This window comes from Fonsecaea pedrosoi (assembly GCF_000835455.1).
Source record: "Fonsecaea pedrosoi CBS 271.37 unplaced genomic scaffold supercont1.1, whole genome shotgun sequence".
Taxonomy (NCBI): Eukaryota; Fungi; Ascomycota; class Eurotiomycetes; order Chaetothyriales; family Herpotrichiellaceae; genus Fonsecaea; species Fonsecaea pedrosoi.
This window is the reverse complement of record NW_013550615.1, coordinates 2,885,623-2,903,016: the sequence shown is the minus strand read 5'-3', so window position 1 is coordinate 2,903,016 and position 17,394 is coordinate 2,885,623. Positions and strand designations below refer to the sequence as shown.

Below are 17,394 nucleotides of genomic sequence, written 5' to 3'. Positions count from 1 at the left end.
AAAAGTTGCCGTTGAATCAGTGATTCATTTCCTCAACTCACTCAGCTGAGAAAAACAACAATATATCTCTTTTGTTTGCCTACTACATACACAATGTTTCCAAAATTCCACCTTACTGTCCGCCTTGTCGCGTGCACAGTCCAGATCACAATGACGTAGATCTTTGGGGGCAGATCTGCTTGTACTTGTACACACACTTACACATCCACCACAGCTACTCCCGTACGCTTCCTGCCTGCGCCTGACCATCCTCTACCCACTAAAATCCACACCCTCAGGACGCAGCGCCTCAACACCTTTCTCTTGTCCCTTCGAACCTTTCAAGCTCTTCGGGGGTCCTTTTCAACCTTGCCTACCCTCCCCCTCATCTTGTGGAGGGCTTCTTCCATTGACTTAATACCACGACCCTTGGTGGCCACCAAACTTGATGACCATCCACCACATCCCTTCGACTTCACCCGGTACCTCAGGCCAATTGGCCAACGTCACCATGTCCGCCACCGCGACGGCCTCTCTCAAATCTTCTTCCCATTCTCACTCTCACTCACAATCGCATTCACATTCCAAGTCGCACTCGCACTCGCACTCGCACTCTCGCTCCTCCCGCCCCTCGACCACTCCACGTACCCAACCTGCAGCCGCCTCGGTCGGTCAATCCATGCCACCTCTCCTCTCCCCAAACACCGCTCGATCCGCGCAACCACCCAAAGATGTCAAGAGCCCGAGTCCCAGTTACTTTGGATTCGTCGTGGGCAGCGATGATACAATACCGCCTGACTCCAACCCGGGCGCACATGCTCGCCAAAACTGGACCTACCCCAACTCGGCTGTTCCGAACAACGCCCCGACTCCCCGTCATATCCCGCTTGAATCCAATCCAGAATTTGAAGCCTTTAGAAGACAGTCGGAACATAACCACAGGTTTGCTTTGAACACGGCATTCAGACCTTCTCAGTCTAGGAACAACTCGACGAGTACTGCTTCCCGTGTTGACACCCCCTCCTCTCCGCACACAACACGGCCGTCGATAGACAGAAACTTCAAGTCATCCAATGGAGGATCAGCCGTGCAGCAGCAGGGCAGTCAGATGGAAGATGTCTCCTTCTTTGACATTCCACGACAACAATCACCAGGTCCCCTCAATTCCCACCATACCGTCGCCGACCACCAACACGCGCGACTGTCCTTACCCGATAATAGGATCCGTACACCTCCTCTCAAGGCGGCCACCCATGCTGCTCATCGCTCCGACACGCTACCGTCGGCGGGAGAAAAAGACGCTCCTCCCATCGTTTCCCCGTCCCAAATAGCCGAGATCCTCCAAAACCGCTCGGCGGATTGTTTGGTGCTGGACCTAAGAGTATATCAACAGTATGCCACGGCGAGGATAAAAGGAGCTCTAAACTTGTGTATCCCCACTACACTCCTGAAGCGGCCCGCTTATAACGTCCAAAGACTCGCCGAGACGTTCTCATCGACTCGAGACCAAGACACATTTGCGCGCTGGCCGAAATGTGCATTTATAATAGTCTATGACGCCAATTCCTCCTTGCCGAAGGAGGCCGTTACTCCATTAAACGTGCTCAAGAAATTTACATCAGAAGGCTGGTCTGGTACAGGGCTGGTGGTTAAGGGGGGGTTTTTGAAGTTCCAGAAACTGGCTCCGGAACTGGTTGATAATGGTCCTGTTCAATCGGGGAATGGGGCATCTACACAACCACTGTCCAGCTCGGCCCCGGGAAAGGATGCCCTACCGGTGGCCGGAGGCTGTGCGATGCCTTCTGAAAAATCAGCCGCCAATCCGTTCTTCGGAAATATTCGCCAGAACATGGACTTGCTGGACGGAGTTGGGCAGATGCCGATTAAAAAGCCTTCCGACATGACATCCGAAACGGAACGACATATGCCAGCGTGGTTAAAGAGAGCTGCTTCAAAATCAGACGATGGAAAGCTGGTGTCGGACCGGTTTCTCAATATCGAGAAGTCGGAGCAGCAACGCATGCAAGAGGCTCTGACAGCCAATGTGTCATATGGCACTCCACGGAGCGAAAAGCCACAAAGAATCCAGGTTGCCGGGATTGAAAAGGGCTCCAAGAACCGATACAACAATATCTTTCCCTTTGACCACACGCGAGTTCGGTTGCAGAATGTTCCCAGCGGGTGCTGTGACTATATCAATGCGAGCCATGTCAAGGCCGAGTTCTCCAACCGACGGTATATTGCGACTCAAGCGCCTATTCCGGCCACGTTCAATGATTTCTGGCGCGTTGTGTGGGAGCAGGATGTCCGTGTGATAGTCATGCTGACGGCGGAGGCGGAAGGAGGACAGGTCAAGAGTCATGTCTACTGGAAACCCGGCGAGTATGGTCCACTCAAATTGAAGCAGCTTTCGGAGCGTCAAGTGAGCTTGGAAACCAAGAAATTTGCCAATAAACTTGCACCCACCGCCAGGCCTTCGATGGCGCCCAGAAGATCCACGACGGCTAATGTCCCCGGGGAGAGAGGTCGAGACGAACCCAAATCGCCGACGACTAAAATCCCGACGGCCATGGTTCGCCATTTTTCCCTAAGTCATTCGGCGTTTCCCTTTCAGCCAATGCGTGAGATCACTCAGATTCACTATGCGGATTGGCCCGATTTCGGAGCGCCCGCCAGCCCTCTGGAGCTGCTTGGACTGGTCGAACAGGTCAACAAATTTGTCCGGGGAGCTGGGACTCCATCCAATATCGTGGGACCAGACGATGCGGCACCCGAAGGGCAACGGCCGATCTTGGTGCATTGCAGTGCAGGTTGTGGGCGAACGGGTACCTTCTGCACGATTGACTCTGTCATTGACATGTTGAAGAGACAGCGGCTCTGTCACGAGGCTGGGGGGGATAAAATGGATGTTGACGCGGGCGATTGGGTGAATCGGGACGATGTTGACTTGGTGGCGAAGACGGTGGATGACTTTCGACATCAGCGACTGAGCATGGTTCAGAATTTACGGCAGTTTGTCTTGTGTTACGAGAGCATATTACAGTGGCTTGTGATGCAAGAATCGGAGCAGCAGCAGCAGAAGCGACCGGGACTATCAGACCCAAGGAGGAGTTACCATGGATAAGATTTTTTTAGGGGGATAAAAAATAAACAAAAGCCATGGGAGATATGATGATGGAACGCCGAGCATGGGAAATGAAATGCATATTTGCCATGGTTGGCAAGCATGGGTGGCTGGCTTTTTCACCCAAGGATTTCCAGGTCAGCAGTGCATGGCCTTGGGAAGCATAGCAGGGGTGCCTCCACAGGTGGCTTTTTGACATTTGTGTGTTTGGGCCCATGATCGGGCATTGCATAGCGAAGCTGGTGTTGGGAAGAATAATAATATTATATACACTTGCATATCCGGTTTGGGGATATGATTAATGCAGCCACGAATCGACTCAACAATGACCATGAAAACAACGAGGGAGCGAGTTTTTGGCTGATTGATTACCTTGGCTTTTTTTTCCATGGAGGGGGGAATACACAACTAGACTTGGTTGTTTATTTTTGAGCTGATCATACATACCGACATGAGATTATGGGATAAGTACTTGGACAGACAGATTCGGCAGTACCAGCGGGAAGATGGAAGGAAGGAAGAAGGAAGCGGCTGTGATCGGATGCACCATGTAACCAGCAACCATGCAACATGTTTTGGGAGAATAGCAGCAGTTCATGGCAATAGCCAGTGCCACTACCACTTTGATTGCCGATATCGTCCATGAACCATCCATCCACATTTGCCGTTTGCTCGAAACAGCTGGAAGGATTTTCTGCAGAAAATTTGGTGGTGACCACGAGGGCAGCAGTTTGTGGACATGATCCGATCGTCCTGATCCAGATCCAGATCCATATCCAGGCATTTTGTTTAATCCTCTCTGTTTCATCTTTTTTTGGACGGAGAGGAAGGGAGGGGCATTCGCTTGATCGTTGCCAGGCACCATCTCAAGAAAGACAACGACCATGCTGACTTCTAGATTCTTCGCCAGTCTCTCACAAAAGTCTCTCGGCAAGTCGGCGAGCTCGTCATCGTCCGAATGGGGACCGTGGACACTCGTAGGTACTGTCAAAAGGAGACACCGAGACCAAAATGCTCACGGACAAAGGAACCAAGCAAATCCTTCCAAATCTCGACTCAGCAAGTGGTAATCTCCCAAAAATGGCATGTCCTTCAGGTCCCACGAGGCACCACGAGTCAAAAAAAGGGAGGATGTTGCTGCTCCGCCATTCGCCCCTTTGGACTGCGGTCGTTTTTTGGAGCTCGTTTACTGGTTCGAGTTACCAAGGTGTGTGGCTCGGTGGCTTGCTGAACCCACAGCCACGCTGATCATCCAGCAGCTGAGTCGGGTCTTATTGGATACAGGGCACCCACGGGACGCCACGCTGGACTAGATTTCGCCTTGGTCATTGCTTGTTCGGTGCTAGCCACGACTGTCAGCACTACTATTCGAACCACTTTCCCGCTGGCTTTGGTAGGCAACTGTTGCCCAAATCTCGCTCTGAAGCAGCAAGCTGGCGAAACCTCAGCGGGATGTCCTGCCATGATCAATACAAGATATCGCAGTCAGCCACTGTGAAAGCGGCCGCCTTGTCACGATATAACTCGACGAGCGCCTCGTCCGACCGACAGGAACCAAGACATGTGGCTTTCTGCCAGGTGTTCCACAAGAGCTGCCAGAATGAGACGGACACGTCGGGCGCCGTTGGCCCTTTGGATAAGCAGCCAAGACAGCTAAGAGATGGAGGGTTTGCTGGTCCTGGCTGGCCTGACAATGTGTTCCTTGTGCCTTGCTTCTCCTTCCCCGAGTGGGAGAGAGAGAGAGAGGAACAACAGGAAGAGAAGCATGATCATCCCGCCTTGGTGACTCGTCATTGCTCGAAAATAACAACACCAGGGGTAGCCCAGCCTGCTTGCCTACCCAGCTGGTCCAGCTGGGGGCAGCCACCTTCCATATGCAGTTGTGTCCGGAGTATCCAGCACGCAAAGACAGGACCACCCTCTGGTCCCACGACTTGGTGCCTCCAATCATTGTGCTAGATGTCCGAGAGGAGGTCGAGTCCCCGGGCCTTGGGAGAATACGAAGAAGAGGCTGGCAGTCCCATGCATCTTGCTTGGCTTATTATTACAGGGGACAGGGCCTGCACAGCAACTCCCTCAGCCACTACTCCAGACCGGGTAAGTTTTGCAGGTGGGAAGCAAATTGCTCGTTGATGCAGCTTAGGGCTGAAAAAAACCCAATTGCCATACCCTTGGTGCCCTTGGCTTTTTGATGATGCCCAAATAGCGTCTTTGTTATTATAAAGCGCCGCTTCCCTCCAGCCTGTATTCCCGGCCTGGGGTTTCGCCACACACATATATCCATTACATACACCACGCGTGCCCTCCCGTTGGCTGTTGTTGGTCATTCCGCAATCCTTTGTGCTGAGGTCAGGCATTTTAATATACTATAATCTTATCCCCCTCCCTCTAAGACCCGTCACACAAGCCCTCGTCTTTCCTTCTAATTAATTTTTCTTTCGTCCAAGTCAAGGCTGTCGTCCGTCCAAACACCGCACCACCACCATGTCGAACTATACGCCGCTGTACGTTGCCATGGCGGCCTTGATGATCGACGGGGTCATCGAGGTCGGGTTTGTTGGATCGATGGTTGGGTTTTTGCACGACCGGGCTGGCAAGTTTTTCACCATCGACGCCCCCAATGGCAGCTTCGACCTCCACGGCAAGCCCAAGGGTCTGCTCGTCAATCAAGGACATACAAGCAACGGCGCTGCGGGAACTGCCATTGTGCTGGTTGGATTTTTGGGGTTGCTCACCATTTGGTACGAGAAGCGACGAGCCAGAAGGGTACGATTTTGTATTTCTCTCAGAAAGAAAACCTGCTAACATGTCAATCCAGACACAAGCCATCAACCACTCTGGCATCTTCGTCTTTTGGGTCGTCATGACGGTGCTCTCGGCCCTTCTCACGCTTTCGGCACTGATCTATACCTTTGTGGTTACCAACCAGACCGACGACCAAACCATCAATCTCACAGTCGCCGCGGCCAACGCCGAGCCCAGCATGTACCCGCTGGACGACTGGACGCCGGAAAACTGGTTCGTGGCCGTGCTCGCCCTACCCCTCGCGCACGCCAGTGACCGTCGCGACATCCGCAACCACCTTCGTCTGATGAGAGGGTGGAGATGGAACCTTATCCCGCTGTTCATCCTGGGATTGACCGTGGCCGCCCTGGCCATTTGGGAGTTGGTTAGTGGACGGCGGTGGAGGCAGGGCGATTCCAAGGAGAAGCTCCGCAACTCGACGCAAAGCCAGAGCTATTGATCTCGCCGCGCCATCTCGCCGGGGGGTTGATTTGAAAGTTACACAACAGGAGAGGGAGAGAGCGCCGCTCGCCCTAAAAATTTGAACGGGAGAGGGTCTTTTTCTCCTCGCTCGCCATAAAGAACCGGATACCCCCCACCATTTATCCTTTTGATCCAGCTACTACACCGTGTATTCACGATTATTGTTATTTGTTACTATTTTCTTTTGTTCGTTTTTCAAGAATCATCATCGATCAAGCAAGCAAGCGCGCATGTTTTGGCATGGATGGAAAGGTGGAGGAAGGAGGAAATTACTACACATATATAGATTGACACACCTCGATTTGGGAGATTCGGAGAGGCAGGGAAGGAGGAAAAGGGTGAACAAGGGTGGAATTTTATAACTATATGGAGTGGGTTACACATCTCTGACGAGATTTCTTGACGACAAGACAACGATATTCACACTGACATTGACATTGACATGCACGCTCGTTTTGAATATCAACGACATCAACACCGACATCAATTAAACTGAGCATAATATATACCCATGTTTCTCAGGGTAGGAAGGTGGAGAGGGCAGTGTCAATTCTGAAGGTACAAAATAGAGGGTATGGGTATGGGTACTCGGTACGAGGTCGGACTGAAGGACGATAATATGCAGGTACTTACTCGCACGAAGTATTCTTTTATTATCGTGAGTATTACCATGAGTACCTATTCTATTCTTGCGATGAGAAAATCCTCCCTCTGTAACTCGGTACAAGAGTTCACTGCGTGAATTGCACGGCTTCCGCCGCCCTCTCTCCCCCCCTCGTCTTGTCGCGTCTCGTCTCGTCTCGTCTTCGTGCTGGTACTTGTACTTGTACTTGTACTTGTTCCTCAGACTTGTCCGATATACCGTCAACAGGCAGACTGGGTATCTCTACTCGGTAGAGAGTCTCGACTACTGGACCCCAACACGTGGCAATGGCAAAAGCAAAAGGCAAAAGGCAAGAGGCAAAAGGCAAATACCAAGATGGAAACCAAAAATATCTTCCTTAGTCATCCCACGAGTACTTAACAGTACTTATTGTACGGAGTGCGAGCACGGAGTATGTACTCGGTACCTAGTAGTACTACGGAGAAGGGTTCGATCTCTGATCTCTGATCTACTTTTGTATGTACCGAGGACTTCGTACCGAGTCCCCGTGGCCCTTGCCCTTGCTTTGTCCTTCGGGGGCCGTTTTCCTTTCTTTTCTGTTAGGGGTTCCCTTGATTGTTATTGTCCGAATTCTGTCAGTCTTGGACGCTGGAATTGGCTTTGAAGGGGCACAGAGTCTACTAGTACCGAGTACCGAGTACCAAGTAATCAAGAACCTGACAGGTCGGGTTACGTCGCACGGGCATCGTATCGCATCGTGTCATTCGTGTTGTTGGTCACGAGGAATAGACATTTTATGATATAATATACGAGATACTCGGTTCTCGTGCGAGTGCGAGTGACTTGTTCGTATTGAGCTTGAATCCGAGTACGATGTTTTCATCGCCCCTCTACCTCGTAGGGCGTGTGACTCGCACATGGTTGTGGCAAGGAAAGAGTGGCGCAGTTCATTGTTCCTCCAGGGTGGCTGGTACCGTGGCTTTCCATCAAGGGTATCTTCTGACAGGCAAAATACCGTCACACTCGTAGGTACTCGGTCCTTGCTTATTCTCCGGGGACTCTTGGGGGTGGATCGAGTTGAAGTGATCGATTTCACTTCTTGGTCTCTATATCTCGTTGTCAACATCACATGAATATCGTCCAATCCCGAGAACCCCATGCATGCTGAAAATGAACAGTTGTGAGACTACTCAATGTGTTTGCTGTCCATGGTCTATCGACCTCGCCCACCTCGTCTATCGTAAACAGAAAACACACCTCAGCCTCGTCCCCCCCCCCCTTTTCCTCCGCCTTGGCAAACCCGACACCGTAACCGGGGGTCTCTCGGGATCTCATCCCCGACCCAGAAACCAACAATGGCGTTATCCTAAAGAACGACCCGGGAGACCGGTCACCAGTCATTGGCGGCGGCTAGACTTCAGTTCTTCATCGCCAAAGGACCCTTGTCGTCGAGGATTGGGCTTGTGTGCATTCTGACCTGATAGACGGCGAAATCTGTCTTTGTACCGTGGAAGATATCAGACACTATCGATCCCGGGCAAGAATCTCCAAGATGACCCCAGACGCCATAGAGACGAGACTATTCATCAACAACGAAGTATGTCTTCCAGGTGGTTTTACCTCTTGAACACCACTCTGACTAGATGGGTTAGTTCGTCCAAGGCAAGCAGGGAAAGACATTCAAAGTCTACAATCCCTACAACGACCAAGAGATATGTCATGTCCATGAAGCCACCAAGGAGGACGTCGATCTCGCGGTCGACGCCGCCGAGGCTGCATTTCCCCAATGGAGCAGCATTGCCGCCCATGAGCGGGCAGCCTACATGTTCAAGTTTGCCCAGCTCGTGCAGAGAGACGCCCCCCAGCTGGCCGAGTTGGACTCGATGTGCATGGGCAAGTAAGCAGCGCCGTCTCCTTCCAGCTTTGACAGGTTGAAGCTTGGGGGTTTTCTTTGCCAGTGCAGTCAGGATAACTAACTTACATTACTCCCCCAAAGGCCCGTTGAACTTCTCAAGAAAATGGACATCCCGGCTTGTGTGGGCGTCTTCAACTATTTTGCCGGCAGCGGATACCATATACTGGGAGAATCGAGCCTCTCCTCCCCAAACTTTCTCAACGTCAGTGTGCGGCAGCCTTATGGTGTGGTCGGTCTGATTATTCCATGGAATGTGAGTTCTTTTGTCCTCGGTGGTTATCACTACAGTTGTTTTCGTATTTGTTGACTGACAATTAATGGAGGTCCCGATGATCATGTTCGCCTTCAAGGTCGCCCCGGCCCTGATCTGCGGCAACACGGTCGTACTCAAATCGTCGGAAAAGGCACCGCTGAGCTCCATCAAACTGGCCTCGCTGATCAAGGAGGCCGGGTTTCCGCCCGGCGTGGTCAACGTGGTCAGCGGGTTTGGCGACCCGACGGGCTCGGCCATCGGCCTGCACATGAAGATCCGCAAGATCTCGTTCACGGGGTCCGTGGCCACGGGCCGCAAGATCCTCAAGATGGCGGCCGACTCGAACCTCAAGAACGTCTCGTTGGAGCTGGGCGGCAAATCGCCCGCCATCATTTTTGAGGATGCCGACCTCGAGGCCGCGGCGCGGTACACGCACTACAGCATCAACCACAACAGCGGCCAGCACTGCCAGGCCAACAGCCGCGTGCTGGTGCAGGAGTCCATCGCCGACGCGTACATCGACATGGTCAAGAAGCTGATGGCCAAAGTCACCCTAGGCGACCCAGCCGACCCGAGCACGTTCCAAGGCCCGCAGGTCGACCAGAAGCAGCTGGCCCACATCCAGCGGCTGGTCGACCAAGGGAGTAAAGACGGCACGCTGGTGTGCGGCGGCAAGCGACACGGCACGACGGGCGCCTTTATCGAGCCGACCATTCTGAAAAACGTCCCGCTCGACTCGGCCGCCTACACGGAGGAGATCTTTGGGCCCGTGGTGATTGTGAATACCTTCAAGGATGAGAAGGAGGTGCTTGCCGAGGCCAACTGTACCGACTTTGGGTTGTTTTGTGAGTATACCTTTTATCTCCATTCCGACTTGAATTACTTCCTTCCTTTCCTTTCCTCTCCTGTCCTCGCTCCCTGTCCCTGCTGCTATACATCTCCACAAAGCCAAAGATACACAGTATACAGAATTGTATAAACTGACCCCTCGGCCCCGGTGCCCAATCGTCCACAGCATCCGTGTACACGCAAAACTTTGACCGGGCCGTCCGCGTGGCCAAGGCGCTCGAGGCCGGCGCCGTCGGCATCAACTGCTCGGTGCCCGTGCGCGCCGTCGACATGCCCATCGGCGGCTGGAAGCAGTCCGGTATGGGCAAGGAGCTGTCCCTGCACGGCCTCAACACCTACACCGAGCTCAAGACCATCTTTATGAAGTACAACGCCGACCCAACGGCCATGGCAGTGGGGACGTGGCATTCGGGACAGCGTGTGGATGGGATTCAATAGGGACAATTCATCATAGGCTTTGCTGGGTGAGGAGGTGGATGATGGAAGAGAAGATAGGGGTGGAGGGTTGTGGATGATATACTTGTCTGTTCCGCTCAAGGACACCTAGATAGGGGTCGATGGAGTCTAGAATCCAGCGGCTACATCGAAATCCAAGTCTATCAATCTTTGCCGACTTCTACTCCTTCTCTCCCGCTCTCCCTGTCCATCTATCTCTATCTCCCTATTTAAGTCTCCTCTTTTCCTCTCCCTCTCTTCCCTCCCATCTCCCTGTTCACCTCTCCCATTTTCCTTCCCTTTATTTAGAACCCCTCAAATCCGCCACCAACTTCCCCATGACGTCCCCGCGCTTGATCCTGTCCAAGGCGCCGTTGATGTCGCCCAACTCCACGACCTCGAGCTCCGGCACGACCTTGCCGGCCGCGAACAGCGCCAGGGCCTCTTTCATGTCGGTCTTGGTGCCCGTCTGGTTCGAGCGGACGAGCAGGTCCTTTTTCAGCAGGGGGCGAAGGGACATGCTTTTTATTTTGCCCCAGGGTTAGAGATGCGGGACGAAACCCCGCCCGGGGGGGAAGGGGGGGTGTGGGGGGGGGGGGTTTTGAATCTCGAACTTACTGCAGATTTCCGATCCCAATGGCCATGATCTGTGCGCCGAATCTGGCGTATTCTCCCGCGGCACTGGGTCACACACACACACACACGCGTCAGCTGGGACCTGTCTCCCTTTTCCTTGGCCACGAAAAAGGAGAGTTTTTTCGTCATGTGTAATGTGTAAGATTATATAACACTGGGCAAAAAAATGCTAGCAGAGACAAAAAAAAAAGGGGGGGGGACAGGAAAACGTACTCGTACGACGACTGATGCGGACTCAGCACGAGAATGTAATCCGCCCCACCGCCCGTCCTGTCGACGACCGTCTCGACGAGCCCCGGCGCCGTGAAATCGACAAAGACGTCGGCGCCCATTTTGGCGCAGAACCGCTGCTTCTCGGGCGCGCCGCCGTCAATGGCCAGCACCTTCAACCCCATGGCCCGCGCGTACTGGATGGCCAGGTGGCCCAGGCCGCCGGCCCCGCCGACCACGACGCACCATTTGCCCGGTTGGGGGTCCATGCGCCGCAGCGCCGCGTAGGCGGTGACTCCGGCGCACAGGATCGGGCAGACACTGGGTGACGAGACGCCAGACGGGACGGGCACGAGCTGGGAGGTCGGAAAGGAGATGTATCCTGATCAAGAAGGAGTGAGTTTGAGTTTCAAGGTGTCAGTTCGCACTGTAGCCAGGAGAAACTTGAACTCAACCAAGGGGAAAGGAAAATCACATACGTTGAAAGGTACCGTCGACGTGCGCCCCCGTGATCTTCTGGTTGAAACAGTGATTCTCCGACCCGGCCTGGCAAGCCTGACACGTCCCGCAGACGTTGCTCCTCCAGGCGATGCCCACGACGTCGCCGACCTTGAACCCGTCCAGACCCTCCGTGCCCATGGCGACTATCCTCCCCACGCCCTCGTGGCCGCCCGTCAGCGGTCGCACGGGGTCTTTGGGCGCAGGGCCACCTCCGTCCCGGGCGTAGACGTCACCGTGACACACGCCGCTGTACTCCAGCTCCACGAGGGCGTCATGAGGACGCGGCACCGGGATCGGGACGTCTTTGATCGTGTACGGCTCTCCATACGCGCCGGTCAGAACGGCCGCTGGGGCAGTTTGGGGGAGGTCAACGCCCATCGAACCCATCCTTCTTCCCGCGCCTTGGATCGAGGGGTTCGGCCCTGTGGAGGGATGAGGTATGGTGGGTGTGTATGTAGTGACTAGCCGTCAGTGGAATTGTTCACACGTGATATGGGTGGTTGATAGAAGAGGTGCGCGGAATGATATATTGACGTTTTGTTAAATTGACATTGTGTTACAGACGCGGCCAATACTTCTTGGGGCCGTGAGAGAACACAAGCCTGGTCGTTTCTTTTCCCGACTATCCACACCGTGTGACTGTCTTCTCCTCCCGTTTGGAAGGTGTGCTCCTCGCGAGCCTCATAAGCGGTCCATGTTTGGTATCTGAACTCGAGCTGCCGAAATACCCGGTGACTCCCCGGCCAGCGGAAGTGACCCGCCGCCCTTTTTTTTTTTGGTTCTTCGGGCTCAACTCTGTCCGCCGCAGAATGTGACAAAACATACGAGATGTAAATTTCTGCAGATGCCTTTTGTGCCGATTTCTTCGTGACATTCTCTGTGAATGTTACCCGAGATCCAGCTGTAAAAAAAGATGATGTTGAAAACAAGGTTTGAACAAGAGAATTTCTAGTGTTGGCGGGTAACACAAACAGGCAGAGAACACACTTGATTCATTTCTGGACGTTGAAGCATCGAGCGACGATTTTCTCCTACCGTTGGCAAGCTGTTCATGAGCTGGGTTCATTGTCAGGACAAGTTGTCGAGAGGTCGTAGAGGTATGTTATGGATGATCCCTCTTAAATCGGCTGTCTTAGCGAGGCTAGACAAAAAATAGGGGCTACATTTCTGTGATTTCCAGATCGATCTTTTTGTCCAGACACCTTCAAGTTGTTGTCAAGAGAGCATGGGTACATCGAACCTCTTCCCGCGAGCCTCATAGACCTGTGCAGAGAGATACTCCACCAGCACACAAATTCAACAATTGGCACGAGCTCTTACCACTGCCACGTCAACAGGTATGCGAAAGGAAGTTCTTGCTACTCATGCACCGTGTAATGCGCCGCGATCCAGGGACTCTCAGGGATGGGAAGAATGTCTCTCCAATACTCGAAGAGGGCATGCAAGCGCTAAGGCTGGGGATCTGATCAAGTGGCGTGGCTACCAGCCTCGTAGCCTTGCCTGTGGATACACGTAAGTACAATTATGGCACCAGCGTGAGTCTAGCGAACCTAAACCCCCAGAGACCAATCAGATGATGCCATTAAATTTTAGGCATCAATCACCCCAAGACTTTATTCTATCACTGGCAGTCGTGCCAGTTCGAGCTGGGTCCAGGCGTGGGTGGGTGTGATCTTCCTCTTCAACTCTTGTCGTCTGACCCTGTAAACTTCTTTGTGACCGTCGCTCTCAGGTCCTCAGAGAGCCGTCGCTCCATCTAACTCTACGTCTGCACAAACATTCTTGGCTCCCCGAGGGCGGTGTAAACTCCAAGACAGTTTCTGTTTGATCTTTCAAGACTTCAAAGCGGCGGTTACAAAGCGCTTCATGTAATGCGGCAGACGTAGTCGAGGACAAGCCGTCGATCTACATTGATCGAGAGAGTTTCAAATCCGCCTATATACCTATCATCTTCCTACCAAATGCGATGTGAGCGAGGGGAAAGGCCTAGCAAGGATGCCAGACCAACCACTCATCTCGCGGCACAAGGCAACGGCAACGGCAACGGCAACGGCAACGGCAACCCTCGGTTCCGTCCCTTCGGAAATCCTGCAGCAGATATTCTATTTCAGCACCACCCCGACCTTCTTCCAGCTGATCCACGTCAACCTGAGATTCTTCTCACTGGCGTCGCAAAGTCGGGAAGTCATCCTCTACCATCTCCGCCACGTCCCCGGCCTGAAGCTAGGGTTGGAGAACCGGTCGATCCCGACCAGTGAGCTCTTCCTCATCTTCCGTCAACGCGCCACTTCACATCTCTATGGAGTCAATTTCACCGCCGACTGTCGGAGCTGGGACCTTCCCAAACATACGTTGGGCACCATCGATGCGCGTGCATCGTGCCTCGGCGTCGAGAGTGAGTGGGGGAACAACGTGTGTCTGGTCGTGAAGAACAGCCTCCGACTCCGACTGAACTGGCACAACGAGTTACCCGGTGAGAGCCTCGAGTCGCCGTACGCAGATGGGAGTGCGAAAATCATCCAAGCCGTCCAGAAGAGCCACTACATCAGTGTGTTGTACGCTTGGACACCACCGAAAGAGGATCCCGCCAACGACACGTCCCACCCCGAGACGACGACGGTCAAGCCATCTGTGAAAGAGACTCTTGACAGCCACACGGCCAAGCATCGATGTCCTCGGTCTGATCGAACTCCCTCGTTGCAGGAGAGGAATCACCCCAAAGCCTCGTCTTCCTCCTCTCGTGTACACTACCATCTCCTCCACTATGACATGTTCCGGAGTGATCGGCCCGTCTTCTTCCCCATACCGACCCACAAGTCGATCAACGACAATGTTCTGGTCCCCGTCCACCTGGCGGTCAACAACCGGCTGCAGTGCGCCATTCTGTGGGATCTCCCAGATACGTTGACCCCGACGTCAGATGCCACGGTCTGCTTCTACACGGCCGACCGCCTCCCGCGCTACGAGCCGGGCGAATACAGCGTCTGGGTTCTCTACCCCTATGACCGACTCAGCCCGATCTACCCGTCCCGGTCAGGCGAGCGGGTCGGCCTTGCCCGGGAGACTGCAGACGACGACGCCGACGGCAGCGGAATCACCTACACGGTCACCTCGGTGCGCGAAAAGTTCAACGGCACCGGCCGCCACCCCAGCGGGCAGGATCTCCGCCTGTTGCATTTCCCCCTGCGACCGCGCGCCATTGCATTCTTCAAAGACGGCCGCCGCCTGTCCCTCTACGCCCCCGGGTCGACCGTGCCGTTCACGACGCTGCTGGCCAACGAATCCGTCCGCAGCCGCGTCTACAGCCCCTCCGTGACCCCCCTTCTCTCTCCGCCGCCCGACGACGCGTTCAAGATGCTGCGCAGACGCGTCCGGCGGGCCACCCACACGGCCATCGACGGCAACCACTTTTCGCTGGGTCTACCGTTCTTCAGCACCCACGAGACGACCACGTTCCCGCCACCGACGACGACCGCGGATTCGGACCTCGTCGCGCCGCCCGACGTCGAGTGCGTCAGCCACATCCTCTGCGTGGGCACGGCCAAGCTCCCGACAATCCACATTCACACGTGCGGTGGTCTCGTCACCGAGACGGGCCCGCAGGTCCTCACGATCGTGCAGATCCGCGAGCGCGTCCTCTACGATCTCTGCTCCCACTCGAGGTTCAACGACGACCTGCCCGCCCTGCCCCGCCCGCCGCGCCCGTCCCGGAGGAGACGACACTCAAACGTCGTCCACGTCCAACCCCACGACAATCCCCACCCGGACGTCGTCATGGCCTCGGACGGCAACGGAGTGGAAGAAGACGATGACGACGACGACGACGACGATGACGATGACGATGACAACGATAATAACGATGACACGGACAACAACTCCGAGGCCGACGCTGATGAGCCCGACTTGGACACAGACGCTGACGACACGGACGCCGATACCTTGCACGGCACAGACCTGCGCGTCGCCGCCAGATTGTGGGGGTGGGCTCCCCAACGCACCACGCTGACGGGGCTGGACACCATAAGCATATCGCCCAGAGGGGAGCGCATCGCCGTCGCACAGTGGGATCGCGTGCTGGTGTATGCCTTGAACCCGCGGGCGCTGTGCGAGGAGGCGTGGGACGAGGACAGCGATAGCGACGGCGCCGGCAGCACAGGCACCAGCAGCAGCGAGAGCAGCAGCGACAGCGAGCACGAGGACAACGACGCAAACGTCTTGAATACGGCGGAAAACGTGGCCGGTGGCGATCACAATCCCAACCCTCAAAGTGACGACAACAACCACAATGATGAACCTATTCCGGCGTCTTCGGCTCCGACAATCCCACCAAAGGCACCCGGATCCGTCGCCTCGAGCACGTCCACCTCGCTCTCGCTCGCGGACTTAGTGAGCTTCTACCCGCACGTGAAGAGCCGCTGGCCTCTTGAACGCACTATTGAGCTCCGACCGCTCGTGTTGAAGATGGACGGTGGAGCCGTGGTACGGAAGATGTGCTGGTCGTTGGGAAAGCCACACCGGGTCGACGAAGAGGCGGCCAGCGATGTGGGAGACGTCTACGCAACAGGACAAGATGCGCAGGGGTTAGCGAATGAGACGAGAGGTGTGGAAAAGGAAAAGGAAAAAGAGAAGGACAAGGACAAGGAAAAAGGAAAGGAGAACGATAATGAGAATGTAGCAAGCAACAACACGGCCTCGCTGACTCCACAGCAGGAAATTGCAGAAGGTGAGAGATCCGACAATTCGGGAACGTCAGTAGCTATTGGAAGTTTTCGTCCACACGATCGACCGCAACCCTCTGGATTACCACAGTACCACGACCAATCGTCACCGATATCAGATTTACAGACTCCCACCTGCTCCGAGATTACGTCTACCCAAATCCAGGAGGCAATGATAGCTGTCTCGTATGAAATACCCCCAGCACCATTTTCGCAGTCCAAGTTGATCGGACAGATCAAACATATTGCTCGTCCTCCCGACTACCCCGGCATCACAAGCACGATAGTCCTTGAATCTCCTGAGCCGAAAGCTGCAGGTTCAGCAGAGGTAGACCAAGCCAAAGGCAAGGAAATTGAGGTAATGGAAGCTTCAGCTGGAGGGAGAAGAGACGAGCCCCCACCAAAAACAGACCAGGAACGTGGTGTGTCGACCGCTCCAGAGTTGTCTCACACAAGGGAATCGGAGCCGCGGCGCAAGAGGAGTCCACGGAGGAGGGTTGCCGAGAATGAATTGATCGTCCTGACTGACAGAGGCTTACAAGTTTGGGATCTCAGTGTCTGGGGAAGAGGTAGGCGAGTGTACTGCGAGCTTCCAGATGATATTCTGCATTAGCTGCGACGGCAGATTTTGGAGTTCATTGGATGCATACGGTGTGTTTCTGATCGGAAGGTTGACTGGCGAATGGGTTTGCCTGGTGAGTCTGGAATAATTGGTATAGGCATGTCTTTTCGTGTACAGCACTGGCGGACGATCATAAGTTGACATATCTGGGCCTCTTGTCCATTGCCAAGATGCCGGTTTGGGGGGTTCGGATTGGTCTTGTAGTACTCCTGGTTAGTGAACAACAAGAGCTTGTTGGACATTCGTCGGTATTCGAAGTCAGAGATCCATGATTGCAGAGG

At 54.3% G+C, this 17,394-nt stretch overlaps 6 protein-coding genes across 6 annotated transcripts; 4 read left to right on the top strand and 2 right to left on the bottom strand.

The window, feature by feature from the left end:
• Positions 1-490: 490 nt before the first annotated feature.
• Z517_01052 (uncharacterized protein) lies at positions 491-3,103 on the top strand (the record flags this gene model as incomplete). Its single annotated transcript, XM_013434014.1, has 1 exon — positions 491-3,103. One exon carries the CDS (start codon positions 491-493, stop codon positions 3,101-3,103), a length of 2,613 nt encoding a protein of 870 aa, XP_013289468.1.
• Positions 3,104-5,587: 2,484 nt separating this feature from the next.
• On the top strand, positions 5,588-6,347 carry Z517_01051 (uncharacterized protein; the record flags this gene model as incomplete). Its single annotated transcript, XM_013434013.1, has 2 exons — positions 5,588-5,869; positions 5,922-6,347. The coding sequence occupies 2 exons, from the start codon at positions 5,588-5,590 to the stop codon at positions 6,345-6,347; spliced, it is 708 nt and encodes a 235-aa protein (XP_013289467.1).
• A 2,179-nt stretch (positions 6,348-8,526) lies between these two features.
• On the top strand, positions 8,527-10,429 carry Z517_01050 (uncharacterized protein; the record flags this gene model as incomplete). The annotated part of the gene is made up of 5 exons (XM_013434012.1): positions 8,527-8,571; positions 8,627-8,871; positions 8,971-9,142; positions 9,213-9,987; positions 10,158-10,429. The coding sequence occupies 5 exons, from the start codon at positions 8,527-8,529 to the stop codon at positions 10,427-10,429; spliced, it is 1,509 nt and encodes a 502-aa protein (XP_013289466.1).
• A 298-nt stretch (positions 10,430-10,727) lies between these two features.
• Z517_01049 (uncharacterized protein) lies at positions 10,728-10,946 on the bottom strand (the record flags this gene model as incomplete). The annotated part of the gene is made up of 1 exon (XM_013434011.1): positions 10,728-10,946. One exon carries the CDS (start codon positions 10,944-10,946, stop codon positions 10,728-10,730), a length of 219 nt encoding a protein of 72 aa, XP_013289465.1.
• Positions 10,947-11,040: 94 nt separating this feature from the next.
• Positions 11,041-12,160, bottom strand: Z517_01048 (uncharacterized protein; the record flags this gene model as incomplete). The annotated part of the gene is made up of 3 exons (XM_013434010.1): positions 11,041-11,107; positions 11,276-11,654; positions 11,752-12,160. 3 exons carry the CDS (start codon positions 12,158-12,160, stop codon positions 11,041-11,043), a joined length of 855 nt encoding a protein of 284 aa, XP_013289464.1.
• A 1,608-nt stretch (positions 12,161-13,768) lies between these two features.
• Z517_01047 (uncharacterized protein) lies at positions 13,769-17,104 on the top strand (the record flags this gene model as incomplete). The annotated part of the gene is made up of 1 exon (XM_013434009.1): positions 13,769-17,104. The coding sequence occupies one exon, from the start codon at positions 13,769-13,771 to the stop codon at positions 17,102-17,104; it is 3,336 nt and encodes a 1,111-aa protein (XP_013289463.1).
• Between the last annotated feature and the right edge of the window lie 290 nt (positions 17,105-17,394).